This window comes from Ylistrum balloti, unplaced genomic scaffold (genome assembly GCF_031769215.1).
Source record: "Ylistrum balloti isolate Yb309-2 unplaced genomic scaffold, AGI_CSIRO_Ybal_v1 Utg369646, whole genome shotgun sequence".
Classification (NCBI taxonomy): Eukaryota; Metazoa; Mollusca; class Bivalvia; order Pectinida; family Pectinidae; genus Ylistrum; species Ylistrum balloti.
The window spans coordinates 1,013,449-1,032,039 of NW_026781904.1; the positions used below are offsets into that span (position 1 = coordinate 1,013,449).

Genomic DNA, 18,591 nt, shown 5'->3' on the forward strand with positions numbered 1-18,591 from the left:
CACAGGTCAGCGTTCTTCGATCATTCAATCTGCGCTTCAAAATTTACATTACAACATTGTTATTGTTCTGGCAATAAGTTTATCCTTGTCTGAAGACATTTCACCTTTATATTATGCAATGTTTCAAAAAAAGAAATACTAGCTAATCATGCTTTGTTACTACAATAATTTAGATTGCCTCCAATTCACAAATATTTTATATTGTATCCCTAAACATATTAACAATTTTTTATGGTTGGTTCGTCTAGTTGTTCAACAAAACGCTTGTCAAAACTACTAATTACCATTCTTAGTACAGTTGAATATAGATTACAGTCTTATTGTGATACTGTTTACTTAAGAAGTGGAACACCACCATATGCCATTTTAACCTGAACGACCGTGTTCGTTCCCTTGTAAAGGGATTTTTGTTTCCAAGATATTGTAACTGCGGTACAAATATATGGTTGTGAACTTTGCCGAAGCGTATTTCATGAAAGATACGGTCAAATCAAAGAGGAAATAAATGGAGGACGAAGACATTGACTACAAGTTCGTCGAGTACGGTGACAGGATCTTTCAACAGACTATTGACATAAAGGAAACTAACTGTGTGACACTGTTGTCTTATAGACTACAAAGACCTTGCGTATCCGTTGATTTTTCACTTTCAGATACATTGATGACGTCTTTTTTTTCTTTAATATCAGGAAATGTATTAATCATGTCCATCGTATTTTCATGTACCCACTAGAATTCAGAATTAGAAATCAAGGACACAGCGGATTCTTCTACATCAGCCGCTTATCTCGATTTTTTCCTGCTTTGAAAGCAACATGGACAGTTTTCCACCGAGTTATATGATAGGGGTGATGATATCAAATTTCCTATGGTGAATTTTCCATTTCCGAATAGCAATATACCTGCATCTCCAATTTATGGTATTAACATGTCACAGTCGAATTTGGTGATTTGTCCTTTCTGAATAGCAACATTCCTGCATCAAGTTTTCATGACGCAGTTGATTCGTTATTCAAGGGTCTGTTTCAATCATCACGATTTTCATAGATGTCAACTAATGGACAATCTTGTAACACACGATTTCGATAAATGGAGGTTGATGAAAATTACTGAGGAGATGAGTTTAATTATCTCATGGCGAACTATTCTGTCCTTTGTGCCATATGAAGCTGGATGTGTTTAATGCTCGTTTGTTTCTCTGTTGGTTCTGTTGTTAAAAAAATTGAGGACGTGGAATTACTTACTCGGATTAACCAAAATTTTCAAGGCGGATATTGTCTAGGAAGCAGAATAAGCTTCTCTTTTGGACCATCTGATACCATGCTCCATGTACTTTTTTCATAATTATTTGTGTAAAACTTCATTTGATTATATTTTGCCCTAGTTTTATTGAGTTTGAGGTTGGATTATGATTGTGTTGACATGTTGGTATTTCTTTTTTTTCTCCAAGAGACCTGGAAGCGTCCCCGAAAGGGAGCAATAAGAAAATATTTGCATTGAAGTTATGTTCCTTCATAATGCATAGATCGATTTCAACCAATATTAGTCTGAAACATCATAGTGGTTTCTTAAATAATTTTTTAATTCAAAAAGGTGATCTTAAACAATACAATACTTTGCTTTGCTCTTCCTTAATGCTTGAACGGATTCCTACCAAATTTGGTCCGGGCCATTATAAAGAGTTATTAAATATGCATTAAGTGATCCTGAAATTCTCCTTACCAAATCTTACTTTCCGTTTGGTCCAAACTTCAACGTAGCTCCCTTTTGTGATCTGTCCGTCTGTCCGCCGATTGTCAGATGACCGTTCAAGGTTATATTCCCCGTGTACATGTACTAAAAAGAACACCATATCACACAAAAATCACATTTTTATTTTCATACAGTTAAGCAACAAATTGACATAGAAAATTAATTTTCCGTTTCTAGGTTTGACAAACAAAGTTTGCCTGAGAAAATTAAAACAAAATGGAAAGAGTCACCGCAAATAACTGTTGAACACAAACTTGTAAGTTATACACTGTATCTGGCGATGACGTCAATTTTAAGGGACATATTACATTTCTTCGCGCGTGTGTCTGCATTGCATGTGTGGGTGTGCAATACAAGAATAGCGAATATTGGTGTATTGCCCTGGACTAATCAGTTTTATACGCTTAAAGAGATATACATTTTGCAGACAGTATGTTAACTGATATCGAAAACGAAATCCCTATGTGAAATATGATGTCAAATGCCACCATAAACTTCCAGTACTTTGAACGTATTGTAATTTCAATAGAAAAAAATCTTTCAGTTTGATCAATTGTCTACAAATAAGTATTAAGAAATGTGGAACGTATAAAAGGTTTATAAGGTTGAACACAAAGGTATTGTAACGCCCTCTAATCTGTCCTTGTTACCCTTGTTCACGGGAGGGTCATTTTTCTTGTCTTCTCCTGGCCTGTCAGTCGAATGGATGCCACTGCCGGAACGGTTGTCCGAGAGAGCATACACAAGCTTATCCCAGAAGAGATATTCATTGACCTTAAGATAAGAGTGTGTCTGAAGAAAGTACACCATGTCAGTAGGTAAACAAAGGTTATCTATCTCCTCCAATAGTACAACAATCAAATGCATATTGCTTTCTACCAAACTTTGTTGGAACGCTTTACGAAATTCTAAAATGCACCATTCACTTTCAATAAAATGTTTGGAGAGAACAAGAATTGTATGGCTGCTCATTTCAACACTTTCAATAATGTTTTCGGATATACAGACTCCTGGGATGAAGTGTTTGTAGTGTAGACAAAGCCTGAAATGATATGGTTTTCCTTCAAGGCGTTTACACATGTTATTTACAATTCCCTCATCCTGACTATTGTACGATACAAAGGCGTCGTATTCCTTGTTGTTCATTTCATTCTTGTTGGCTCTACGTCTTCTGATAGACAACCTGGCAAAGGCGATTATTTTCAGCTCTTTTCGATACCGACAAATCACCAATATGACAGAGAATAGCAAGAACATTATCGGCAATATGATTATAAACACGTACCTTGAAAATTTCGCGACGTTTTCAGACTCCGATTCTTCCTGACAAAGTTCTTGGTATGTTACTTCGACAAGAACGCGGCCATGAACGACTAAAGGAGATGCACATATCATATTCTTCATATAGCTGTAGTGCTGAACGAACGACCTCACTGACTGACGCACGAAATGCAACAATGGTCTAAGTTTACATATACAAGATAAGGGATTGTCTTGTAGTAACAATAGCCCGGGATAAAAAGACTCCATACGGCTGAGATCAGATTCACTGATAATGGTGATGTTGTTATTTGTCATGTTGACTGTAACAATGGACATCGAGCTAGGTGGGAAACTAAAGGGAATATTCGCTATTTCGTTGTTAGAAATGTCCAAGACGCTCAAAGCCGGAAACTCCTCGGACCAGATTTCACGGAAAAGCTTGAAAGGAACCTTGTTTAAATGTAGATATGAAATATTCAAAACTCGAAGAGATGGGAATTTACCTTTATCTAAAAATCTGTCCACAAAATTCACCATGTTCTTTCGTGAACATGATTTCTCATAGTAAGTTAGTCCTAAATATTCACATTGTTGCAGTTTGAATTTGTGAATTCGAGAGGCTTTTCTCAATTCTTTATACTGTGTTTTGGTTCCCGATCCCTCTGTCTTTACAGTTACGTTCCGCTCTACGTATCTCTCGATGGATGGTGGCAAGTAGCAAGGATACTTTGATAAGACATCGTGAGTGTGAATTGTATATAAGGCAAGAAGTTCTTTAAACGTGATAAAAATCACGGAATCTTTAACCTCCATGGTTTTAATTGTAAAATCTATCTTTTCTGTATCTGCTGTCAGGTCATAATGATACATTTGTCGGACACCACACGAACTGATGTACAGTTTCCGTAACATGTGAGCTTTGATTGGCTGTTGTAGGATGACTGTGCTGTTCTTACCGCACTGGACGTAAACATTAAGACGACTCTTTACATGTCCTTTTGCCCAGTGCTGCACCCACGCGAACTTCCAAGTCGTATCCGTTGGTATAATGCAGTTTAAATTGATGTCGTGAGTTTGATCACTATGAACCAGTGTACAATTTTGTGGTAGTGTGGAAAGTAGAGGTGACTGTGACTGTTGATGGGACACATTGGCCATTACCAACAGGAAAGATAAAACACACACAACACTACTCATTATACAATTAAACACGATCATCAGCGGACACAGTAGCTACAAGTTATGACTCTGCCTTTCAAACAATTTTATTTTGTCTAATTTTGTGTCTCGTGTGGCAATAGAGCTACCCGAGCATAAACATGTATCCGTTTTCACCGGTTGTATGACCTCTGTCATGACCCTATCATATAGGGTACAATGATTAAAGATTCATTTCAGCAGATGCAACGAAAAACCCTGTTGAGCGTCCGGTATATCCATATATGGAATGCTTCGCTTGCTATCGATCATGGGCACGCGCTGAAAAGTAATCAAATACGCCCCGTTTCAACCGTAACTACACAACGAGTATTTCGTTTCTCATTTGAATAACTGTGTTGCAATCAGGTAATACGTTCATTACCACTCCCATACACGTGGCCCGGAGGTGGCTAAACTGTAGTTCCGACAGTGAGGCCCCAATCCTTATAATCGCTATGTGAAAGGTACAAAAGTGCTTTGATATTTATAAAATGATGATCCGAAGTTGGAAATTGATTCAAAAAATGATTCATATAGAATGAAAGTTTTTTCCCTGTTTATATATGTCCGGCGGAATTCGACAAACTTTTTATTGGTTACCGAATGCGTTCATCTGTCCGTTTTGCTGCAGCTTTTTTCAGTAGTCACAATCCAGTCAGATATTGTGTTATTGTACAAAGTTTTGAATGTTCCTTTTGGGTCTATTTAAGATTAAGTTTGCAAAAATACTTTTTGTCAATTTTGGCCAAGTTCAGTAATATGAGGTGCTATGGTCCGACCTTTGGAAGGAATATTCTCCTAGTGCCTATCACTGATGGTATGGATTCAATTTGGGTAAATACCAGATACTTACAGATATTATGCATTTGTCTAAGGCTTATTGACCCTATATCATCATATTGACTGCTGTAACAATATCTAAGATTTTAATACAATTGCAAGTCCTCTATACAGTTAAAATCAAAATTTCGATCCAAACCTAGAAATACTTTTCAATCAGGCGAATATTGAACGGTAAGATACTGGAGGTGTTTATGTCCCCTCCGTTGACACATGATTTCATCTTAACACTAATCATATATATACTGACATCAAAAGTGGTTTAATGAATACTACAGCAATCATTAGAAGGCTAAGTACGCAGTCTAAGATTAATTACATGTTTCTTCGTATATTTCATCACGTTTAAATTCTCTGGAAAGTCGTCACTTCGTTGTCAGATTCAAATGAATAACAACGTCATTTTGCATTGTGAATACCTATGTTTGGTTTTAATGGTTGTGCTTATGTGATATCGATCAACGTTCACGCCAAAAGTGTGTTCAATGATTCGATAAATACTGTTCTCAAGAACTTTGATATAACGCCATCATTAAGCGTTTCTTCTAAGGTATTTTATTTGGTTTTTCTTTATTAGTTACAATCTAGACAACATGGAATTTCATGGTTACATGATTCATTTAATATTCTTTACACAAAGTTTAGAAGGCGAAACTCACTCTCAAGGCTGCTGTAACGTTCTCAAAAGGAAACAAAAAGTCTGGTAAACAATATATAGTTTAAACGTGCATCAAGTTTCTAGAGTTTATGTTTTCCGTCACGTCAAGTATGTCCCTTTACGTGTGAATGACTATTAGTTAATTTCCTTTGAACTGAGACAGGGTGATCTACAGCAGAAATATTCGGCTTTGTATGAAATGATGTTATCTCAGTGTTTGGCATTGATGACCTGCCATCGATGACCAGGCATTGTTGACCTGGCATTGTTACCCTGCCATTGATGACCTGGCATCGTTGACCTGGCATCGATGACCAGGCATCGTTGACCTGCCATTGCTGACCTGACATCGTTGACCTGGCATCGATGACCAGGCATTGTTGACCTGGCATTGTTGACCTAGCATTGTTGACCTGGCATCGATGACCAGGCATTGTTGGCCTGGCATTGTTGACCTGCCATTGCTGACCTGACATCGTTGACCTGGCATCGATGACCAGGCATTGTAGACCTGGCATTGTTGACCTGCCATTGCTGACCTGACATCGTTGACCTGGCATCGATGACCAGGCATTGTTGACCTGGCATTGTTGACCTGCCATTGCTGACCTGACATTGTTGACCTGGCATTGTTGACCTGACATTGTTGACCTTACATTGTTGACCTGCCATGCTGACCTGACATTGTTGACCTGCCATTGCTGACCTGACATTGTTGACCTGGCATTGTTGACCTGACATTGTTGACCTGACATTGCTGACCTGACATTGCTGACCTGCCATTGATGACCTGGCATTGTTGACCTGTCATTGATGACCTGCCATCGATGACCAGGCATTGTTAACCTGGCATTGTTACCCTGTCATTGATGACCTGGCATTGATGACCTGCCATAGATGACCAGGCATTGTTGACCTGGAATTGTTGACCTGCCATTACTGACCTGGCATTTTTGTCGACGCATTGTTGACGTGGCATTGATGACGTGGCATTAGTTACCTGGCATCGCTGACGAAACATTGTTGACCTAGCACTTATGACGTGGTATTGCTGGCCTGGCACTGATGACGTGGCATTGTTGACCTAGCACTGATGACGTGGCATTGATGACCTGGCACTGATGACGTGGCATTGATGATCTGTCACTAATGACGTGTTAGTGTTGATAAGACAATGGTACCGTAACATTGTTGATCTGTCTTTGCTGACGTGGCATTGTTGACATGGCATTGTTGGCATGTTGACATGTGAGGTCAAGGATTGTCTGATGTGATGACACGATGTATCATTGCTCTGACAAGGGCATTGCCCACACAGACTAATAAAAGAAAGGATTGCTGCATGGTATTCATTCGCCATTCTCCCAACACAGTCCCTCTTACAACCCTATTTCTTTAATCGGAGATTTGTATGGTCATATTTGTAGAAAACTATTTAACATTTGACACGTACTTGGTTGTTTCTTTTAGATTTTCAAAATAACTTTTCTTCTATTTAGAAAAGAAACACATGCTCGTGAAGAATGTTAACAAAATTTTGAGAGATGGGGGATGTACCTGTCAAAACTACATGTGTGAAAAGGATTTGATACAATGATAAAAATTATTGAACATATGAAGCACGAGGGGAGTACGGCATGCCTTGAGACGACAGAACCATCCAAGTGTTGTTGTCCGTCTTATTGATTAATCATCACAATGGAGAAATACAGTCTAGCATTAAGTGTGTGTTCATTATGATATTTTACAGATATATCTTAAATACCATCGAGATAATTTTAAAAATCAATATAGAAATAAAAGCATAAACTCAAGGAGACTAATACATACAAGTAATAATAAAAACCCTGGGCTCTCCCATTACATACATATACTTAAAACTTGCTCATTACAAATGCATTTCTTTGTTAAAGTCTCAATGTATATGAGGTCATGAAGCTTTGACGTCACAATAGAAAAAGTTGGAACCTTCAGCCAATCACAGCTACTTTCAGTCATATTAAACCTGTGTCATAACAAAATATACAATGGATACTATCATACTGATCACGGTGTAGTCACGTGATTAAGAGAGCATGAGTTAGTAGTATGATGAGGTCATTCAAAATGGTCAACATATTTATTGATGATTTGGGAAATGTTTTGGAATTAATACTGATACAGGGACCCATGATCTGTATCGCACATTTGACTTAGTTCCCTGAATTGCTTTATATAAATAAAGTATTTTAAAGATTTAAATATATTTTACCTACCAGCCCTTGTCCCTCTGTTACAAAGAGTGAAGGGCTATCATATACGCCATTAATAGAAAACAGATTTCCATCAAAAACCACCATTTATAGAAATTTGATTTTCCTTCACCAAAGAGTGCTTCAAATAGAATGCTGGCCTTCATACATTAGAAGGATTTGAAGGAATCTGCGCTAGTTCTCCTACTGGGCCCCATCCCTTTACCCCCACTGGGCCTCCTCAATGCGTCTTCTGTACAATATTGGGACAGCAGGTGGTAAACAATACTAGTATATTATTATCATTACAATCTTAACAGCTAGTCAACACATCAAATGTCACAACTCGTAGCAATTTCATTCCTTATATTTACCGTAACCTGCATGCAACTTTCTGATTCATTCGAATAATTGCACTGTTTAAAAACAAGAAAATACCATCATATGAACATGTCCATAATTCAAACCCAATAAAAAACTAGGGCAAAATATGAAAAGAAAGATATAAATAGAAGCTCGTGGAAAAGTTCAAGGCGAATAATATCAAGTGTCCGGAAGAATGTCTAGCTTTATATATATATATATTCACATTGCTTATTTATACAAAAACCCTTTTTGAGGTATTCAGGTATCATTCCATTGTCCTGATTGGCCAATGAATGGTCAGTTTACTCAAGGGCCATCATTCAACAGTGATGTAAACATAAAAAACAAAAATAACCATTTTTTTTCACAGAAAGAGTTTTGCTACAATGCTTAAGTTAAGAAATATACTTATATAAACGTACGTTGAAAGCCCAGAAGTACACTGGTAACATTAGAAACTTATAGGAATATTTACACCAAAATCAATGTCATTCTCATTGATAGCTTACATTTTTAGAACTCTAGCAATGGAAATATTGACAGATGAACAAAATAGAAATTCAAATCCAAAGTCGATGTATCGAAGACATGTATCCTATAGACTGTTTTAGCTATTTTTTATATTCTTTTTTTTTAAATATCCTTTTCAGGTTGGTAATGCCAATAGAATAGAAGTTCTTATAACACAATCAGTAGTAGATTAGATTGTCACGTTTCGAAAACTATCTTAGACCATGTATCTAAAAAAAAAAGCAGTACTTTGTCATCTTCTTGTGTATTTTTGGTCCATAATTTGTTTACTCTCACGTCATTTTGTTTCTACCCTAGCATCCAAAGGATTATAGTACAGTACGTTTGTCGATTCCTTACCATCTCGCACACTACGTATGTCGGTGCTAGTACATTTCACACCTGTCATTTGCCTGATTAAGGTAACCGTGTAGTCATCGAAACATGACACTCTAATCTTCTATTGGTTGTGTTATATGCACTTCTGTCCAGCAGCCGGATTACAGAGTATTCCAGCTACAAATATATATAATATATATTTTAGAATACTAATATGCACCTGGAGATTGACTAATATAACTTATAATTGTGCAACCTGATTCGATCTATACTGATTTATATCTTATCACACAATACACAGCGACAAAATCAGGACCTAGAAATTTTAAAAAATCACGTGATAATTGTAGACGTCTCATAATTGTGAATTCATAGCCGTATGGAACCTTTCATATATATCTAATTATGAACTTGTTGTATTACGATTGTCTCGTGCACATTTACGAATGACTTTGTTCGGACGGATGGATTGGTGTTTACATGTGTGAATTAATATCCACGATTCCTTTTTTGTACTACCTTCTAAAGGTAGTTTCTGATTAATATCGCTTGCCGTTTTGGCACTTCGCCAACCTGATCTCGGTAACATCACGTGAGCCGATCAGATTTAATTTCGTCCCCCGTCTGTTGTTTCCTGTATAACGTTACTACTGAGTTGCAATAGGCAAAAAAATGTACAAACATTGTCTGGGTAAGTTAGAAGTACACGTATGTTTTTTTTTAAGTATGTATGTGTGGCACAAGCATTCAACTAATGTCCATCTCCCATACCATTGATATCAGATATGAAAATCTACATCTGTTCTATACTGATAGTAATAATATGACATATGTGTGTACGTACATTTTGACTTAACCATGCTCGGATAGTATCAACATAACCCTGTAATGTAAACAAACGGAAATTGACCTGTAGAGCAGACATTATTTCAAAAGATATGTGGACTAGCCAAAATAGTACATTAACGGTAGGCCAGGATGTTAGTGAAAACATCGTATGTTTAAATGACACACTTTATCCAAATTGATATTATAAATTACCTTTTCAGTCTGATATTCGTGTTATGAAGTAAATATAGTCCACTCTGTCTAAAATACAGACTGGCTATACTATTTTTCGCCTTTATTGGTCCGTGTCAACCTATACATACGCATGCAAATCTTGGCACTACCCGTATAAAGCAAAGGTCAACCAAGCGGCTTAAATGTGATGTTTTGACGGGTATGCATAGGTCGCTATTCGTACAATCCGACATGAGAAATGACCAATAATGTACTATGTTTAACTCCATGCTCTTGTTTGTTGTCGAAATGTCTTAACTTGTCTTTTACTCTCCATTTATCATCGCAGCTAACGTCTTTGTATCTTTAAGTGTCACCTCACAGTCGATGTAAAGTAAGATACATCTTCGAAACTCCAGTGGTTACGATAACTTTCTCTGTACATTCTGATCTACCACAGTTACTTCCTGACAAGCTTGACAGTCGATAGGGGCCATAAAGTCTCTGCACCCATGGAACATTTCCTGTCGAAATTGAAAGCACAAGCGAAGTTATCTGATTGGTGGAGAACGGGTTCCAGGACGAAGAATTGACCATTCACAACAGTTCAGTTACTTTGCATGTCATTCAATTTTGCCATGACATGTTCCAGGGGAGCAGAGTGCGAACGTTATCGTAACCTCTGGGGTATCGAGGACGCATCGACTCTGGTTCATTTTTAATAACTACACCCATGAAATAATACACTAAATTGATTAATTCCATACCGCCTATATGGTCTTCTAAAACTACGGCTGTTTCTATCCCTTTTCGTGAGCGTATGATAATAATCATACACAAAAATGTATGTACTTACAACATTTGTATGATGCTTTCGTTGTGTAAACAAACCGGGATGACCTGTAGCTGTGATCTCATCTCATTACCATATGTTTGCCATCAACCGTTAACCATTTATATTGGACTGCATTGATATTCTGTCTACTCGATAATTGACCTTCTGTCTACTCGATAATTGACCTTCTGTCTACTGGATAATTGACCTTCGGTTTACTCGATAATTGACCTTCTGTCTACTCGATAATTGACTGTCTGTCTACTCGATAATTGACCTTCTGTCTACTCGATAATTGACCTTCTGTTTACTCGATAATTTGACCTTTTGTCTACTCGATAATTGACTTTCTGTCTACTCGATAATTGACCTTCTGTCTACTCGATAATTGACCTTCTGTCTACTCGATAATTGACCTTTTTGTCTACTCGATAATTTGACCTTTTGTCTACTCGATAATTGACCTTCTGTCTACTCGATAATTGACCTTTTGTCTACTCGATAATTGACCTTCTGTCTACTCGATAATTTGACCTTTTGTCTACTCGATAATTGACCTTCTGTCTACTCGATAATTGACCTTCTGTCTACTGGATAATTGACCTTCTGTCTACTCGATAATTGACCTTCTGTCTACTCGATAATTGACCTTCTGTCTACTCGATAATTGACCTTCTGTCTACTCGATAATTGACCTTCTGTCTACTCGATAATTGACCTTCTGTTTACTCGATAATTGACCTTCTGTTTACTCGATAATTGACCTTCTGTTTACTCGATAATTGACCTTCTGTCTACTCGATAATTTTTTATCACAATGTTACAAGTCTAAAGATCCTATTTACAAAATTCTAGACTATCTGAAAGATGTTGGTCTATATTATAGAATATAACTTACCATTTTAATCTTTTGTGATAATATATCCATTTTAGATTTTAGTTTGTTTGATGTTATTTCCTTATTGGATCGCTGTGTTTCACTGGTTGATGGCCCTAATGACCCTTTATGTGTTGACTGGCCGTTCAGGTGGTAAAATAATATCTCCTATATTTGTTATATATCAACAAATCAAGAGAAATCGAAAATATTTAAATCTAGGGTAAGAGATGATCTAGTGTGTTCAATATAAATTGGTGATACTGAAAATAACATCTCTGTATCACTAATCTGTATATAATATAATCTAGATTGTCTATGTGTAGATATTACTATGATAATATTTCATTGTCAGAATCGAAGAATTATATTTCGTCTCTGTATACTGCCTCATTACCCAACATGCACTCTACCTGTAGCTTGTAAATGTCAGCACGTCGGGTCACCAAGTTTTGTGTACATTCGAGTAATTCAACCACTGCATCTGTTCTATTGTTACAAATTGCTGACGTCAATTCTGAGCTCTAATAACACTTAATTATTCTTGCTTCACTTAATACTGTTATTGCTAGGTTGCGCTGACCGAGATGTATCCGTATCCTTTTGTCTGTAGTTGTATATATATGTTTATATAAGTGCATTTGAAGGCTATTTGTTTTAATGGCCGTATCAAGGTAACAACAATGACGTGTCCTAGAAAGCTCGTATTTATCTCTAAGATGATATAACACTACATACCGTCTACTTGGTCATAACATGATGCATTTAATTATCCTAACATATGTTTGTATTTGTATTTCACACCTGGGCATACACAACCCCAAACCCTTACTCCCACCCTGGATAAAAGTCTAACTACATCCTAATGAAATTGCGATAGCAGGAATGCAAGTACTTCGGTAATGGCTTGACGTTCTTTCAAGCCAAAAAAAATGGAACCATTTAGTTATCTACATATTGCTTTTAATTCTCCTTACATATGTTTGTATTTGTGTTTCACACCGGGGCATACACAACCCCAAACCCTAACTCCCATCCCGGCTTTAAGTCTAACTAAATGGCTTGACGTTCTTTCAAGCCCAAAAATGGAACCATTCAGTTATCTACAAACACCGAGATAAGCTTCTTGTAGTACCAAGATATTTCACGAAATGTGAAGGACACTCACATAATACATATATATAAAGCTACTGCATTCATATCGGGAGGTACATTCATACATCACAACAAGCGGTATTCTGTCACCTTCGTTGTACAAATTAAGAATATTCGATTACGATAAAAGTATCAGTAGTCATCAAATGTCATATATTTTCCATTCTTGTATGGCCTTTTGTGAACTCGTGGCGTGTGCAGCACAGTCGTGCATGTCGGAGCTCCCGGTATCTTCTAATGTACAGCTTTACCGATGTCTCTGGTTGCAATAAAATCATTATACCTTGAAGTACTGTAGTAACCAGTGCCTACTAAGCAACTATGAAAACATGAAAAAACAACAAAAAACTCGGTCAACAACATTATATAGATATGACGAGTCAACCTGCTTGCTCTCCGGCCTGTATGTTTCACCCACAAGGTTAGGAAACCAGTGCCCCAAACGTTCCACAGTACATATGTAAATTTGTATCCGCTAGCCCCAGAGCCCTGACTTTTACAACATGATGTCTCCTACTTCCATGCTTCATCCAACATGTCGCCAACATCGAAGACCCTATCGACGTGAACTTTGGCTCATCTAAATCAATTAAATTCCAAAATGGACTCCCTCACAAGCCAACTCGCAAAGTGGGTTCACTAGAGAAGGCTTCAGGAAGATGTTAAAAATCTGAAGATCCGGCTAGATGAATTTGAGGTCTCACAAACTTTTATCAATAAAAGGTTTGAAGATAACAAACGAAACCACGTTGATCTCGATAACTAACAGCAAAACCTAGAAAAGGACAGAACAAATACTAGCAGCAGAAATTTATCAGAATGAATGATGAAATCACATATTGTTTTTGGTATTGAGAAAGAACCAGAGCCTGCTCTAATAGAGAAGACCTCGAACTTACCCCAGTGAGGACTGCGTTGACAAAATCAAGTCACTAGCGAGTGTGCAGCTTAAATTTATATCAAATCTACGCAGAGATTGATTTCACAGAATTGGTAAGAAAACCTCAGGAAATATAAGCCTCATAGTCGCCAAATTCAATATCAAGAGAAGGAGAGACCAAGGAGAGTCCAAACAACTTGAAGGACCCCAAAATTTATATTTTCGAGCAGTACCTAAAGGAAATAAAAGAAGTCCGGAAAAAGCTGTGGCCTATAGAGAAACTTGCTCGACGCGACAGAAAGATGACTTTACATTCATGGTTCGGATTCATCCGTTTCGTCCGTACATGCTTGCCCATGAGATGCTCCCAAGCAATCCCGCTGTCACATAAAAGGTCGGACAAAGAGGAGTGCGAGTCATATTCTGATTTTATTTAAAATATGCCAAGATAAGTTTTCTATTGACGTTCCAGGATACAAAATGATGTCCAGCTAGATGTCGAAAGTTTTCATTCTTGTGTTATATCTAGAAAACTTACTAGTACTACCAGATGTGGTAGAATAATTGTCTTAATTGATTTAATGTTAAAATAATACATAGCTCTTTTTTTTTTATTAATTCATGACTCTCTAGTTTGGTTAGAAATAGGAAAAAATATGTTATGTGGCAATCTATAATAATTACTATTGTAATTATTATTTACTTTAAATCGTTATTCCGCTAAGGGAGATACTTTGAAAATCGGCGAATTTAATTGCTGTGCTGGTGCTAATAAGTGGTTTTTGATAGTAATAGCCATGATAGACTAGATAGGATGTGACATCCGTTTAAACCCAGATAAAACTGTAAATCAGTCTGGAAACAGATTTATTAATTTTTGTCAAACAACAGGTGTACGTAGATTTAACGGTAGAGATACAGACAGTTATGCTAGTAATTATACATAGTGTGGTAGCAATGGGTGAAACATGATGGATTATTTGATATCAAAACCACGTCTTTACAACGTCACTTAATATTTTATAGTGTGTAATTTCAATATGCTCTCAGACCACGCCCCCTTACAAATACAAATGTTTATTCGGCTCACATTTGACGAGCCTAGTACCAGACACGCGACAGCACCATTCTCGGTCTCCATCGGCTGTCATGCTTATCTCTAGAGTGACAAGGACATAGTCATTGAGATCCCCGCCCATGTTCATTTCTAAAATAGACACATTTAAACTGAGCAATATAGAAAACTGGAATAGATATCAGCCAACCAGGTCACAACAGCCTCATTAAATATGCACATAGTTTGCTAATAATCAACTTCAACAAGAGGTTAAGTTCTACCAAGCAAGTCTCATCATAATTAATTTGTTCTAAATGGAACCCATATGAATATCCCCTGCCAACGTTGTTGGGCAAGGGTAAAAAACGAAGGTCAGTAAGTCTGGAAGATCAGAATGGCCAACATTTGAGTGGACCAAGACACCGTCTAAGAAATTTGAAAGTGGGATGTTGGGATACCTTCGAAAATACAACCCCAAGCTGTTCTATAAATTGGCATCTGAACCTAGTAACGATACTAACCATAGAAATGTTAGAGCATGTGTTAAATAAAAAGGTCGTTAATCTAATTTCTGCGATAATGATATCGGTTTAATGCAAGGTGAAATCCTATCGCAATTTCCATGTATGTTAACGACATTGAATCCTTTTTGTCTCAAAACGAAATCAGCATTATGATTTTGTAGCACTCTTCCTTGTGGTATATGCTGATGACCTAAGGCTGTTTTCGAAAACTGGTTTGCAGGGGTCGCTGGCTAATCTTGCTATTTGGTTCAAACTGTATTTTATTGATTGAAATAACCAAATGCAACAGTACACAAATATCAATGAAGAGAGAATTAGGAAAGAAATACGTACGTACTTATATTAATCTGTCTTCTCTTAGAAAAAGGCATAACACATAGCACAGATGTCATGGTGACCAACAGACATACGACGTATGTATACAGCCCAATATGAGGTAGTAACAGTAACAATAATGCGGTTAATGAGGAAAAAAGAATATGGGATAAAGAAGGGTGAATAATTAAGGGAAAAGGGGGTGGGGGTAGAGAGAGGACAGAGAAGGGTAGTAGTGGTGGAAAGATTTCTTGAAAGAATAGTAAAGTACATTGCATTCATATACACTCGTAAAGTTGTGACAACTGTAAACAAATGTATAAGATAATTAGTGATTAGTTGTTAATTCTCTTGTAGAAGAAGAAGAGGCAGCCATCAAAATGACTAAATACATTGCCTCATATACAATGCAATTTTTAAAAATATGTTTAAAAACAAGATGTTATGATATTGGTATCAATGAACATGCATATAGAGTGAAATTAAAACTGATTAGTTTATCTGTATTGTCACGGACTAAAATAATCTTTATAAGACGTGGTATTGTGTATTCCCTATATAATTGTTACCACAGTCCACTGCATTTTCTCTGCAGCGTTCATATAATCGTGATTACCCATGAAACAGGATTAAGCGTGCAGTATTATTACCCACACTTTTCTATTTTGAAAACTGAGAAGGATACAGCAAGTACTTTTGTTTAATGTACACCACCGTTTTCACCTTACCTATCTTCTTTCATTTCTTATTCATATTACAACGACGACTGGCGCCATTTACCTGTCAATCACCCGTTTAAACAGAGAGGTACAGCTAACATCTGGCAGGTGTAACCACGTGCAAGGAGTGTGCCACATCCATTGTTAATGGTACTGTGAAATATTCCAAATATTCCAAATCGATATGTTGCAGAAATATTAAGCATCAGGAACACTTGGTAGGAAAAACAAAATCTGTCACGTTCAATCCCTATCAGTGTTTTACTGCTCTGTGTATGTACAGACCTATCCTTGAATTATGTAATTAGATATATCCGGGTCTTACCGGTCCGTCAAAATAACACAGAGTGTATGAAAATATGTGGCTGAGATTGTATAGCGTCTGCCTGAAACATCGTAATAATGTAATGACGAGGGAAACAGCTTTGTTTTCAAATGTGCACATGCCAAGTTATCCTTAATTCGCCAAGTGCGGCGATCACATGCGCTCTCTGCTCTGCTGGAAAGTGTCGGGACAAAATAAAAGTCACAAGTGAAGTAATTTGATTGGTTCCAGGAGAACAAAACTGACCAATTATAGGTTGAAGATTATGAAGGGACGACAACCAGTTTCAAAGCCACAACAATGTACAGATTTGCGACCTCGAGATTCGTTTTTGTACATCAAATTATCACACTAGTCTCCTTGCCTTGTTCACAAGGTGTCACACACGGAACCTGCAGTTTAGCCGTGTCATATACATGGGTGCAGAGCGCGAACGTAACGCGATTATAACTCCTAGAATTCGAGGATGATGCCCATTTTTCAAACAACTTCTTATTTAATGTTTTAATCACTTCTGTGTGAAATTGATACGGAGCATGAATTCAGATGCTAAAACAACTATTATCAAGTTTAATTTGCCCTTTTTATGGAATTAGAACGGTAACTCAATACGCAATTACACAGTAATGGGGATTCAATGTGATTATAGCCTAACGTTATATATTTTAGTAAAAGAAAAATAATAACCTTTTAAATAAGCTGATCAGAAAAATGACACGTAAAATCAATTGTTTCCCGTTTGAATGATAAAGTTGAATTAGTTTCAGTATACGTACAATGTGTATACAAGTAACAGGAATCATTAGTCATTCCAATGCCTCCGATATGATTCGAACCCAGGACCCGTGCCACGTGTATTGTTTCCTAGTGATGTTGATGCCAATTTCATATCGGATATGATGGTCATTCCCAGGTATTTGGTTTCTGACACATACTGGAGTTCTTGTCCTTGAGATTTATAAAGGTGAACAATGGGAATTCTATTTTTGGCGGTTGAAAGGTCTTGACATTTGTCTGAATGGAACTCCATCTTCCACTTTCTCTTCCAATGATAAGGTAACTTCGCAGCAACTGTGCATCTCGCCCTGATGTTATTGCGAGATACAAATTAGTATCAGCTGCAAAGAGCTTAATGGACGATGAAATTCTCTCGGTAATATCTTTGATGTATTAGAGAAAATGACACGAGGACTGAGCCTTGAGGAACCCCGGATCTTACTGGGACAGTGTTGGATTTTCAACTACTACTGATCGAGTTCTGTTGTGGGGTTTTCTATTCATGTGTTTATTTTCCCAATTATGCCATAGTTCCTAGTTTTATGGATTAAAAGTTGGAGTCTGACCTAATCAAATGTCTTACTGAAGTGCATGATTAGAAAATCAGTTTACTTCCCAATTCTATATTACATGTAGTATCATCCATAACTCAATTAGCTGACTCTCACGTGACCGGGATTTCCTGAAGATGGTAAAGGATTTGATGAGAATTAACATGTTTCATGATGTTACTGACAACGATATGCTCTTGTGGTTTGCAACAGATACATATGAGGGATATTGGTTGGTAATTTTCTGGACTGTGTTTTAAGCGTTTCTTATACACAGGGGCAATATCTGCTGTCTTCCAGTCAGATAGAATGTGGCTGGCACCGAGGGATCCTTGCAAGATGAGACAAAGGATTGGCGATATTTGAATAGCTAACTCATTAAGGACTTAAGACTTGATGAAATCTGGTCCCGTTG

At 37.1% G+C, this 18,591-nt stretch overlaps 1 protein-coding gene across 1 annotated transcript; it reads right to left on the reverse strand.

Moving 5' to 3' along the window:
• Positions 1–2,349: 2,349 nt before the first annotated feature.
• LOC132555202 (toll-like receptor 4) lies at positions 2,350–4,173 on the reverse strand. Its single transcript, XM_060219559.1, has one exon. The coding sequence runs from the start codon at positions 4,171–4,173 to the stop codon at positions 2,350–2,352; it is 1,824 nt and encodes a 607-aa protein (XP_060075542.1).
• Between the last annotated feature and the right edge of the window lie 14,418 nt (positions 4,174–18,591).

Excerpts from the sequence above, each read along its gene's own strand:
- LOC132555202 (XM_060219559.1), bottom strand. The coding sequence starts at position 4,173 with ATGGCCAATGTGTCCCATCAACAGTCACAGTCACCTCTACTTTCCACA.